We start from the raw sequence: 12,090 nt of genomic DNA, 5'->3' as shown, positions 1-12,090 counted from the left end.
AGGGCCTACTGGATCAGACCAAGGCCCATCAAGTCCAGCAGTCTGTTCACACAGTGGCCAACCAGGTGCCTCTAGGAAGCCCACAAACAAGACGACTGCAGCACCACCGTCCTGCTTGTGTTCCACGGCACCTAATATAATAGGCATGCTCCTCTGATACTGGAGAGAATAGGTATGCAGCATGACTAGTATCCATTTTTACTAATAGCCATGAATACCCCTTTCCTCCATGAATATGTTCACTCCCCTCTTAAAGGCTTCCAAGTTGGCAGCCATCACCACTTCCTGGGGCAGGGAGTTCCACAATTTAACTATGCGTTGTGTGAAAAAATACTTCCTTTTATCTGTTTTGAATCTGTCACCCTCCAGCTTCAACAGATGGCCTCACGTTCTAGTATTATGGGAGAGGGAGAAAAACGTCTCCCTGTCCACTCTCCAAACTATGCATAATTTTATAGACCTCTATCATGTCACCCCTTAGCCGCCTTCTTTCCAAGCTAAACAGCTCTATACGTCTTAACCGCTCCCCATAGGACAGTTGCTCTAGTACCCTAATCATTTTGGTTGCTCTTTTCATCAAGAATGAATAGAAAATATTTCTCATTTTGCAAGATGCTACAACATTCCCTCTTCCAGTTTATCCCTACTAAGCTCCCTTGACTTGCATGCTACCTCAAAGAGAGACAGCATGGCGTAGTGGTTAAGAGGGGTGTACTTCAATCTGATTAACCGGGCTTGATTCCCCACTCTTCCAAATGAAGCCTGCTGGGTGACCTTGGGCCAGTCACAGTTCTCTCCAAACTCTCTCAGCCCCACCTGCCTCACAAGGTGTCTGTTGTGAGGAGTGGAAGGGAAGGGGATTGTAAGCTGCTTTGAGACTCCCTTAAAAGGTAGAGAAAAACAGTGTATAAAAACCAACTCCTCTTTCTCTTCTTCATACTGCTACTGATTTGCCCAAAGAAGTTCAGCTAGCGCAGTTCTGTAATACCTACCGTCCTCACAGAACTCCTTCTCAGCAAAAATTCCCACGCATCTCTTGAGGGAGGAAACCATGGAACCTGAACCACATTAACAAACTTTCAGTCAAGCTTTGGGGAGTTCAAAGAGTCTGTTTCGCCCATCCTGGAGAAGCTTCCTAAGACAAACCCCACAAAACCCCGTCCTTTAAGTTAACAGCATTTTTATTACAATCTGGAAATTTTACGCTTCTACAAGAAGACAGGTAGCGATGTGTTGTTAGTTGGGTTGGTGGACCCTTCAGTCGTAGTTCAGGAAGCTTTCTGAAGTTCTCAGAAGTTCTTCAGCCACTCGAGGCTTGGGCCTTCCTTGTCACAAGGGTGGCAGGGAATGTCGGGCATATTGCCATCATCCCGAACTGGCACTGTGGAGAAAGGGGGGGGTTGGGAATCAAGCACATGTGTACATATGGATCTCCAAGCTTCACCTTGGACTTTGCTAACTATTTCCAGTAAGAAAGCCCATGCAAAGACTTGACCACAGGCCTCAGGGGTCATCTATGAACAGCTTCCCATAGTCACTTTCCCAGCCTTTGTTCTTAAATGTGCGCAGCTGGTAAAGGTAATCCCCTGTGCGAAGCACTGGGTCATTCCTGACCCATGGGGTGACATCACATCCCGAAGTTTACTAGGCAGACTTTGTTTGCGGGGTGGTTTGCCAGTGCCTTCCCCAGCCATCTTCCCTTTACCCCCAGCAAGCTCATTTCACCGACCTCGGAAGGACGGAAGGCTGAGTCAACCTTGAGCCGGCTACCTGAAACCAACTTCCGTCGGGATCAAACTCAGGTCGTGAGCAGAGCTTGGACTGCAGTTTACCACTCTGCGCCACGGGGCAGCTTGTAACAACAGTCAGAATCCCCTCATGTAAGCAGGTAAAATCGGTCACAGCCCCGGGTTTCATTGTGGTGGCTCCCACGCTATGGGGAGGTGCTGGTTATGACCTTTAAAGCCTTACACAGTCTGGGACCGTAGTATCTACAGGACCACCTCTCCTGGTATGTTCCCCAGAGAAACCTATGTTCATGTAATACCAACTTGCTGGTAATCCCCGGCCCAAGAAGTATCCAGTTGGCCTCGACCAGGGACAGGGCTTTTTCTGCCCGGCCCCTGCCTGGTGGAATAGCCTCCCTAGTGAGATCAGGGTCCTGCGGGACCTTCAGGAATTTGGCAGGGCCTGCAAGACGGAATTATTCCACCGGGCTTATGGTCGAGGCCAGCGATGGTTCTCATTATAATTACCGGCCTCCCTAGTCCTTCCCCCCATTCCCTGCTGCTGAGCACCACCCCTTCTATACCACCCTGGGGGGTGGTTAGATTCATCTGCTGCCTGCAGATTGCTATTTTGGGGGTTTTAGTGCCACTGAGGGGCATTATTGGGCTATTTTAAATTGTATTTTAAATTATATTTTGAAATGTGTTATTGTTTTTATTATGTTTTAGATTGTGTAAGCCGCTCTGAGCCCGACTTTCGGGTTGGGGAGAACGGGGTAGAAATGTAATAAAATAAATAAATGGACTGGCTTTCTGGAAATTGTTAGGAAAATCCTGTCCCATCCCCCCACATGCTCTGGCAGTTTTCTAGAAACTACGTAAAGTGGAATAGTTTTGAGGGGATATTTCAAGACAACAGGTAGACTGACAGTGTTTTGGTTTTGTCTCTTCAGCTTGTTTCATCTTATTTTCTTTAAGGTCTCTGAAACCAGGTTTTAGTAAGACACTGAGTAGCTCTGAGTTCTTGGTGGGGAGGAATTAAGTCAATAAATAAAATAGCTGCAAGGTATATTTTTGTGGCATACTCAGTGGGTTCACCATTCCTGTGATCCTCTGCAATCATTCACGGAATATGAAGACGTAAGTGCACCCCTTCTCAGGCAGCTGGGAAACTCAACACAGGCACCTGTCTTCAAAGCTGTTTGCCTCATTGATGGCAAAACAAGTAAACGGCTTAAAATATTTATAGTCCATCTACAAAATATGCAGGGGTTTTCAAGAGAGCACATTGGGTTTTTTTTAAACCTAGCAAAATAATAAACCTGGGCATCTAATCCAGTAATTCCACAGAATTCTTGGAGATTCCTTGAACCATCTCTGTGGTGATATATTGTGACATAAAATAATCACACCAAGAATCTACCTAGTTCTGCATCCTTTTCCTAGACTGGCCAGCCAGATGCTTCCTGGAAGCCTATGGGAAGGCACAAAGCCAACAGCCTTTGACCCAAGTTGTTATCACTGTTGGGGTGACTGATCTCTCAGCCTAGAACCACACTGGGGAGCCAGCGTGGTGTAGTGGTTAAGAGTGGTGGTTTGGAGTGGTGGACTCTAATCTGGAGAACCGGGTTTGATTCCCCACTCATCCACATGAGCAGCAGATGCTAACCTGGTGAACTGGGTTGGTTTCCCCACTTCTACACATAAGGCTAGCTGGGTGACCTTGGGCTAGTCACAGCTCTCTCAGTCCCACCTATTTCACAGGGTATCTGTTGTGGGGAAGGTGATTGTAAATTGGTTTGATTCTCCCTTAAGGGGTAGAGGAAGTCAGCTTATAAAAACCAACTCTTCTTCATCTTGTCAACTCTATTTGACTTTGTTCTTCAAATGCCCTACTCACCCAAAAACTGGTTCAGGCATGGGTCTAGTTCTCCCACAGCAAAGACCAATGTCAACATCTCCCGTAGCTTTTCTCCCCCCCCCCCCAAATTAGAAACTGCCCCAGAAAAGAGTGGGGATTTTAGATTGGTAGTTGTACCTGGATATGTGTACGGCACAGCTCTGTTCATCATGGTGGTGTACTTAGTGTAGGGGCTAACGAGAGGTGCGAGTACAGCTGAAATAGGAAAAGGAGAATAGGATGTGCATCAACAAGACACAAAGAACACATCACATACTAAGCAGAACATAAAAGGAGCCCCACTGCATCAGAACAAAGATCCACCCAGATCAGCTTCCTATGGCCAATCAGATGCCTCCCAGAAAACCCATGGCCAGGCAATAGAGGTGACGTCCGGGTTGGGCTCAGCTTTTGTCACAACAACTTCTCTCATCGGGAGACGTGATGAGCTCCATACAAGCCTTGACTTGACTCACCTTAACTACCAGCAAACTTTCCAGTCTCCAAAACGCCACTTTTGCTGACAATTGGTGGTGAATATATTGAGAGACTCTTCTTTCATTTATCAGTGTGTTATCGATGTATAAATTTGTACTGCACAGGCACAGTGGAGACTTATTTAGGATTTAGGAGATACAGATAGGTAGGATGTGAGGGCGATCTGGCTGCGACATCTGTCACCCCATTGATCGCCAGGGTTGATTCGGCTGATCTGGCTGGCTAGGCGGGTGTCCCCTACCTCCCTCACTGCTCCATGTGCGTCCCTCCCGAAGCTGTGTGCTTGATGGAAGAGGACGACCATCCCAGATAGACGGAGTGTACCGTCCTTCGATAAAGATAGGTATAGGCATAATAGAGGAAGGCACTGGCAAACCACCTCTGTTAGTCTCTTGCCATGAAAACCCCCCAAAAGGGTTGCCATAAGTCGGCTGCGACTTGATGGCACTTTACACACACACACAGGCACTAATAGTAATATTGTACATGACATCTTTGATAATTTAGAATAATCTAATAAAATTGTTGGATTAAGTTGAGCCTAAGTGCTGTTGTTTTGGTTGAAAACATTGTTTATTCAGCATAAGTTACTTTGTTGTAATAATAGCTGTCCCCCAGCAACTAACATTCTAAGACACACTGCCACTCAACTTGGAGGTTTTGTTTAGCAGTCATGTCTAGTAACCATGGAGTACGGGGTCACCATAAGTCATTTGCAACTTGATGGCAAAAAAAAAAAGTGTTCTTAAGGGGGTGGGTTCAGTAAGGGTTCCTGTGATGAATGGAAAAGCCATACACACACTCACCTAGGATGCCAATGGCAAAAGAGGCCACAATAACAGGTTCCTTGGCCCAGGCATTTTTCAGATACGCACCAACTTCTGTAGAAGCACCCAGAAACATGCATAATTAACAGAATGGTTTTAAATAGCTGGTTCTGTTTCAAAGGACTGGAGTCTATACATTGGAAGAGCAGCAGGGGTCTGGGGAGCTGCAGAAACCCAGGAAAGGGAACACATGAAGCTGCCTTATACTGAACCAGACCCTTGGTCCATCAAAGTCAGTATTGTCTACTCAGACCGGCGGCTCTCCAGGGTCTCAGGCAGAGGTCTTTCACATCACCTCCTTGCCTAGTCCCTTTAACTGGAGATGCTGGTGATTGAACCTGGGACCTTCTGCATGTCAAGCAGATGCTCTACCACTGAGCCACAGCCCCTATAGTTAGGTGGGTTTCACTTTGATCTTCCCTTATAAGAAACGGCACAGAATCATTTGGGCCAACTTACTCAGAAAGTACCTTCACTCTTCCAGTGAGACACTGTAGTGTTGCTTTATGAAGGACAATCTGTAGAGGTTTGACTAGATGGCCATTGGGGGTCACCACATTTTATGGTTAGTGTGCCTTGACAGGGGGTGCTGGGAACCAGAGTCCCTAGGTCAGGGTTGTCAAACTCATTTGTTACTAGGGCCGGATATGACATAAATGGCATTTGGTGGTGCCGGGCCATGCCTCTCCAGCCCATATTAGGACTGGAGGGGGGGTGGCTGTCTCGCGGGCTGGATAAGAGCTCTCAAGGGGCCAGATCCAGCCCCCGGGACCATATGTTTGACACCCCTGCCCTAGATGCACAAGACACACCGCCTCAGTCAAAATCAATGTTTGCCCACACTCTCACTTTTCATACCTGCAAAATGGGCACAATAGTATGAGCGACAGAAATCTCACTGAGAGGTGATGGAGGAACAAAACAGGAGAGTCAATCCACATCTCAGGAGTAGGGTTGCCAGGTCCCTCTGTGCTGCCAGCGGGAGGGTTTTTTTGGGCGGAGCCTGAGAAGGGTGGGGTTTGGGGAGGGTCTTCAATGCCATAGTGTCCAATGGCCAAAGCAGCCGTTTTCCAGGGGAACTGATCTCTATCGGCTGGAGATCAGTTGTAATAGCTAGGAGATCTCCAGCTAATATCTGGAGGTTAGCAAGTCAAAAAATAAGGGCACCTCCATGCCTATACCACAAGGTTTGGAAATTAGCACGGGAGAATAGGTTCACAAAAGCACATAGACAGGATACAAGATAGAAATGGTATGAGTGACAATGATGAAAAAGACAAAAACAGGTGTACAACATCAAATCTTAACCACTAAGTGGCTAAATATATACAAAAATACAAGGTAAGTGTAGAACAATTCTTATGGTGCAAAGCAGGAGGCAAAAGTCCTCTTCTGGATTTCAATAATAACCAGTTTCTTTAGGATTCCAATGGCAAGTATAAATCCATTTTATACTCATTATACCATTGCTGTCTTGTATCCTGTCTATGTGCTTTTGTGTACCTGTTCTCCCGTGCTAAATACCTGGAGGCTGGCAACCCTGCTCAGGAGGGCTTTCTAAACCACAAGGGTCAAAACCCACGTGTCGTGGGATCTAGTAAAAACAAGGCCGACGTTCTTGGGCCAAGGAGGAGGAATCTAGAGGGCTGGACGATCGGGACTGGAAGCTCCCTGCATGCAAAACCCCACAGTCGTACACGTGTCTCCGCTCTCACACAGTCACAATCCAACATCCCTTCTCCACCGACCAAAAGGTCATCCTCTAACGTTTTTGACGTCCTTGAGGTTCTTCCACCCCCTGCTAGAAACGCGTCGCCATTACGCCCCTGATGCCTTTTGCAAAGGAGGGGGGGGGGAAATCCCACTACGTGCCCTGTTGCAAGCAAAAGCCACTGACGTCCCTCTCCCCAAGCAAACACGCACAGAAACTGATCACTCCACTTACTGCTGAAGGCTGCCATCTTGCCGTTAACCCGGGAAGGCGCGCGGCATTCTGGGAGTTGTAGTTTTCCAGCGGCTCTCTCTGGCTAGCGAAGCCTCGTGCTGGAATGAGATGCTGGTAGCAGAAAAGGGCGAGAGTCCAGTAGCACCTTCCAGACTAACACAAATATTTTCTGGCAGGGTGTGAGCTTTCGTGAGCCACAGCTCACTTCTTCAGGTATCTGAATGTATCTAAATGTATCTAAATGTATTTAAATGTATCTAAATGTAGAAAAGGGCAAGAGTCCAGTAGCACCTTCTAGACTAACACAAATATTTTCTGGCAGGGTATGAGCTTTCGTGAGCCACAGCTCACTTCTTCAGGTATCTGAATGTATCTGAATGTATCTAAATGTAGAAAAGGGCAAGAGTCCAGTAGCACCTTAAAGACTAACACAAATATTTTCTGGCAGGGTGTGAGCTTTCGTGAGCCACAGCTTACTTCTTCAGGTATCTGAATGTATCTAAATGTATCTAAATGTATCTAAATGTAGAAAAGGGCAAGAGTCCAGTAGCACCTTCAAGACTAACACAAATATTTTCCGGTAGGGTATGAGCTTTCGTGAGCCACAGCTCACTTCTTCAGATACAGCTAGAATGTGAATCCATCTGTCTTTAAGTAGAGGAGAGTGAATTCAGACAAGCATTAGTATGTAAATGTTAACAGTATGTCAATGTGAATAGCAGGCGTGATGGGATGAGGTGTGGTATGCAGAAGAGTCTGTGATGTCCAGGGGAGAGATGGGTGTGGAGAAGTCAGCATTGGTAATGAGCCATGAATGCAAGCTCTTTATTCAGCCCAGGTAAATGCATTGACTTTAGTTTGAATATCAACTGTAATTCAGCAGTTTCTCTTTCCAATCTCCCTTTGAAATTGGTTTTTATAGGTTATCTGGGCTGTGTGACTGTGGTCTTGGTATTTTCTTTCCTGACGTTTCACCAGCAGCTGTGGCAGGCATCTTCAGAGGAGTAACACTGAAGGACAGAGAGACACTGTCCTTCAGTGTTACTCCTCTGAAGATGCCTGCCATAGCTGCTGGTGAAACGTCAGGAAAGAAAATACCAAGACCACGGTCACACAGCCCGGATAACCTACAAGAACCAATGAACTCTGACCATGAAAGCCTTTGACAATATCCCTTTGAAATTCCTTTGTAATACCCTACCAGAAAATATTTTTGTTAGTCTTTAAGGTGCTACTGGATTCTTGCCCTTTTCTACTACTGCAGACAGACTAACATGGCTACCCACTGTCAATGCTGGTAGTCTTTAAAGCCATGAAGGAGCTAGAAAAGATTTTGAAGTGTAAGGATGTGTCACTGGCCACCAAGACTAGATTAATTCATGCCATGGTTGTGAAAGCTGGACAGTGAAGAAAGCTGATAGGAAGAGAATCGATTCCTTTGAAATGTGGTGTCGGAGGAGAGTGTTACTGATACCCTGGACTGCCAAAAAAAACAAAAACAAATCAGTGGGTTATAGATCAAATCAAGCCTGAACTGACCCTAGAAGCTAAAATGACTAAACTGAGGCTATCGTATTTTGGTCACGTCATGAGACGACAAGAGTCACTGGAAAAGACAGTCATGCTAGGAAAAGTTGAGGGCAGCAGGAAAAGAGGAAGACCCAACAAGAGATGGATTGACTCCATCAAGGAAGCCACAGCCTTCAGTTTGCAAGATCTGAGCAAGGCTGTCAAAGATAGGACATTTTGGAGGACTTTCATTCATGGGGTCGCCATGATTCGGAAGCGACTTGACGGCACTTAACACACACACACAGTCTTTAAAGCGGTGGTTCTCAACCTGGGGCCATATGCCCCCCCAGTATATTCCAAGGGGGCCACAGGTGAAAATTGCGTAAATGGGGGGGCCACGGGAGAGACCAGGGGGCCACAGAGGGAAGTGAGAAGTGAAGAAAACAGAAACACATGAAAACCTAACACATGGCTTTCTTCATTGCACTTCTATGCGTCATTTGCAACTGTGGATTTTTGTATCGCTGTAATGTTGTGCAACTGGCAAACCACCTCTGTCTCTTGCCATGAAAACCCCAAAAGGGGTTGCCATAAATTGGCTGCCATTTGATGCCACTTTACACACATAATCTTGTGCAAAGGAGCCCCGTGGCACAGAGTGGTAAGTGGCAGTACTGCAGTCCAAGCTCTGCTCACGACCTGAGTTCAATCCTGACGGAAGTTGGTTTCAGGCAGCCGGCTCAAGGTTGACTCAGCCTTCCATCCTTCCGAGGTCCACTGGCAAACCACCCCGTAAACAAAGTCTGCCTAGGAAACGTTGGGATATGACGTCACCCCATGGGTCAGGAATGACCCGGTGCTTGCACAGGGGACCTTTACCTTTTTAATCTTGTGCAACGGTGGTAGAGGCTTTGTTCTCCCTTGTATGGGAACATTGTTGTTTGTTAGCGTGTTGTATTCCCTTTTTGTGGGGTATCTTCTTTTTGCAAATTTCAGTTTTCCAATAAGAACTGTGTGTGTGCATTTTGTGTGGCTGTTTATGCTTCTTTGTTTCTCGGCTATTTGCAAACAAAACATTTCAATAGTGACCTTTCTACCGGTAGGACAGGGGGGCCACAAGAAGGAAACAAGGTTGGAAGGGGGCCACGGTCGGAAAAAAGTTGAGAACCAACCATTGCTTTAAAGGACTACTAGGTGCCTTCTTCTCTGCCTTGCAGTGCTTTTTAAAAATATTTCCAGACTGAAATAGTTTTCTACGGGGGAAGGGAAAGAGAGGGGTTTTAAGCTCTCTAGCAAGTCCAGATGTTAGCTATCTAATTAACATCAGTAGGTTGTGTCATAAATAAATGACGCGTTTCAGATAGGAAGCGATTAGCAGCAGAAAAATTACGGCTTTCCTCCTTTCCAATTCCCCTATGGCCGATGAGCCCTTTATTGTCTGTTATCCCAAAACAAAGCTGACCCCAGCTAAGAAATAATGCATGTTTGATTGGTGGTTGTCTTAGTCACTTTGAAAAAACTGGGAAATAGGAATGGGAAAAAGTAACCCCCAGAGCATGTGCAGAATGCACTTCTTTTCCCGTTGAGTAATCCTTTCACATTTTTGGGGAGATCAGAAAAGCAGAGCTGTGTCTTTTTCCGGAAGGTTTTTTTTTTTTAAAACCCCACTTTTAAGAATTAACCACTGAATTCTTCTGCACTTTACCTCTTAGGATCCATTGTCTTTCCAAAGAACCACGTTTCTGTACCCCCCCCCCCACCTGAAGGGGACACACTCATCCCCTCACACACACCCAGACACACAGTCTAGCAGCAGCTTCCTTTGAGTCACCAGGGACTTTTTCTGGCTCTTAAGGGAAGGAAGCTGCTTCTGTCGTCCAGTCTTGATATAAAGAGGACAGATCATGTTCAGATCCCCTTCAAAACAAGCAGACCGTAGGATAAAAATATTCCATTCTATTTGGCTCTGGAATATCCCTGTAGAATGAAGCTCAGAATTTAGCACTATCTGGAGATGGTTAATGTCTGAAAGGACTGGGGTCCCTGCTCAGAAGTTGCACGCTTCCCCGGACCACCTCATAGGGTTGCCAGCCTCCAGGTACTAGCTGGAGACCTCCTGCTATTACAACTGATCTCCAGCCGATAGAGATCAGTTTGCCTGGAGAAAACGGCCACTTTGGCAATTGGACTCTATGGCATTGAAGTCCCTCCCCTCCCCAAACCCTGCCCTCCTCAGGCTTTGCCCCAAAAACCTCCCATCGGTGGCAAAGAGGGACCTGGCAACCCTAACACCTCAAGAGCCCCATCACCGTTGCCAGGCATGTAAAGGATGGCCCAGGTTACCTCGAGGGACCCCACCTTGGATATTACTATTTCCAGATTGAACCCAGCCTTCAGAACAACAATAATAATATGAATTAGCATGCATACAACACTTTTAGTGTTGAAAGGGCTTCACACATATTATCACAGCAATCTCACAACAGTCCTGTTAGAAAGGCCAGTATTGTTATCTTGTCGATTGAATGCTGAAGCTGACAGGATGCAGCTTGTTTAAGCCCACCTAATGAAGCCAGGCTAGCCAAATCTTGTCAGATCATGGGAGCGAAGCAGGGTCAGCCCTGGGAGGAGGAGAAGAAGAAGAGTTGGTTTTTATATGCTGACTTTCTCTACCACGTAAGGGAGACTCAACCCGGCTTACAATCACCTTCCCCTCCCCACAACAGACACCCTGTGAGGTAGGTGGGGCTGAGAGAGCTGTGACTAGCCCAAGGTCACCCAGCTGGCTTCATACGTAGGAGTGGGGAAACCAACCCGGTTCACCAGATTTGTGTCTGCCGCTCCTGTGGAGGAGTGGGGAATCCAACCCGGTTCTACAGATCAGAGTCCACCGCTCCAAACCACTGCTCTTAACCACTGCACCACGCTGGCTTGAATGGGAGACCTCCAAAAAAGTCTTTAGCTGCCACTGCCAGTTTAATGTTCTAATGTCCAGGCTGGCCCAATCTCATCACATCTTGGAAGCTAAGTAGGGCTGGTCCTGGTTAGTTCTTGGATCGGACACCTCCAAGGAAGTCCACGGTCGCTATGCGGAGGCAGCCAATGGCAAGACACCCCTGTTCATCTCTTGCCTTTAAAACCTTATGGGGTCTCCATAAGTCAGCTGTGATTTGACAGCTGTGAGTTCAGAACAAGGGGTAAGATTTAAAGGCCATTTATGCAGGGCAGTTTCCCCGCAGCCACCCCCGCCGACTGCTTCGGGGCTTCCTTTCGGTTATGCATTCGTTTCCCGACCCTCAGAGGTCACCTCGCGCTCCCCGCACATTTTGCTCGCATTTTCCGGATTCTGGCAAAAACAGCATCTGGAAAACATGGGCAAAATGCATGGAAACATGCAGGGAGAGCGAGGCCACCTCTGATGGTTGGGAAAGGCATGCATAATCAAAAGGAAGGCCCGAAGCATTCGGCGGGGGTGACTGCGGGGAAACAGCCCTGCATAAATGGCCAAAGAGGCTACCTCCCTGAATCAAATTTTGATTCTAAACCATGGAGAAAATCTCAGCTTCTTGGAAATCACTCTCCTTCGTCACCTACCCCTGCCTCTCATCTCAGTTTCCAGATATATAAAATGTTATAGCTCCCATATGGAGACCATTGAAAAATGTAGCAGCTCCTCAAAAG

General features: G+C 46.8%; 1 protein-coding gene across 1 annotated transcript; it reads right to left on the bottom strand.

Annotated features, from left to right (window-relative positions):
* Positions 1-1,245: 1,245 nt before the first annotated feature.
* Positions 1,246-6,913, bottom strand: NDUFA3 (NADH:ubiquinone oxidoreductase subunit A3). Its single transcript, XM_056863073.1, has 4 exons — positions 6,898-6,913; positions 4,932-5,006; positions 3,766-3,843; positions 1,246-1,381 (listed from the first exon to the last, which is right to left on the bottom strand). Exons 1-4 carry the CDS (start codon positions 6,911-6,913, stop codon positions 1,290-1,292), a joined length of 261 nt encoding a protein of 86 aa, XP_056719051.1. The 3' UTR covers positions 1,246-1,289.
* Between the last annotated feature and the right edge of the window lie 5,177 nt (positions 6,914-12,090).

The sequence above is a fragment of the Euleptes europaea genome, chromosome 18, assembly GCF_029931775.1.
Source record: "Euleptes europaea isolate rEulEur1 chromosome 18, rEulEur1.hap1, whole genome shotgun sequence".
Taxonomy (NCBI): domain Eukaryota; kingdom Metazoa; phylum Chordata; class Lepidosauria; order Squamata; family Sphaerodactylidae; genus Euleptes; species Euleptes europaea.
The sequence above is the reverse complement of the archived record's forward strand: the minus strand, read 5'-3'. Positions and strand labels throughout refer to the sequence as shown.

Coding starts and splice junctions, on each gene's coding strand:
- NDUFA3 (XM_056863073.1), bottom strand. Junction 3,844..4,931: donor TTTTGCCATTGGCATCCTAG/GTGAGTGTGTGT, acceptor TTCCTATTTCAG/CTGTACTCGCACCTCTCGTT. Junction 1,382..3,765: donor TGTGCCGTACACATATCCAG/GTACAACTACCA, acceptor CTTTCTCCACAG/TGCCAGTTCGGGATGATGGC.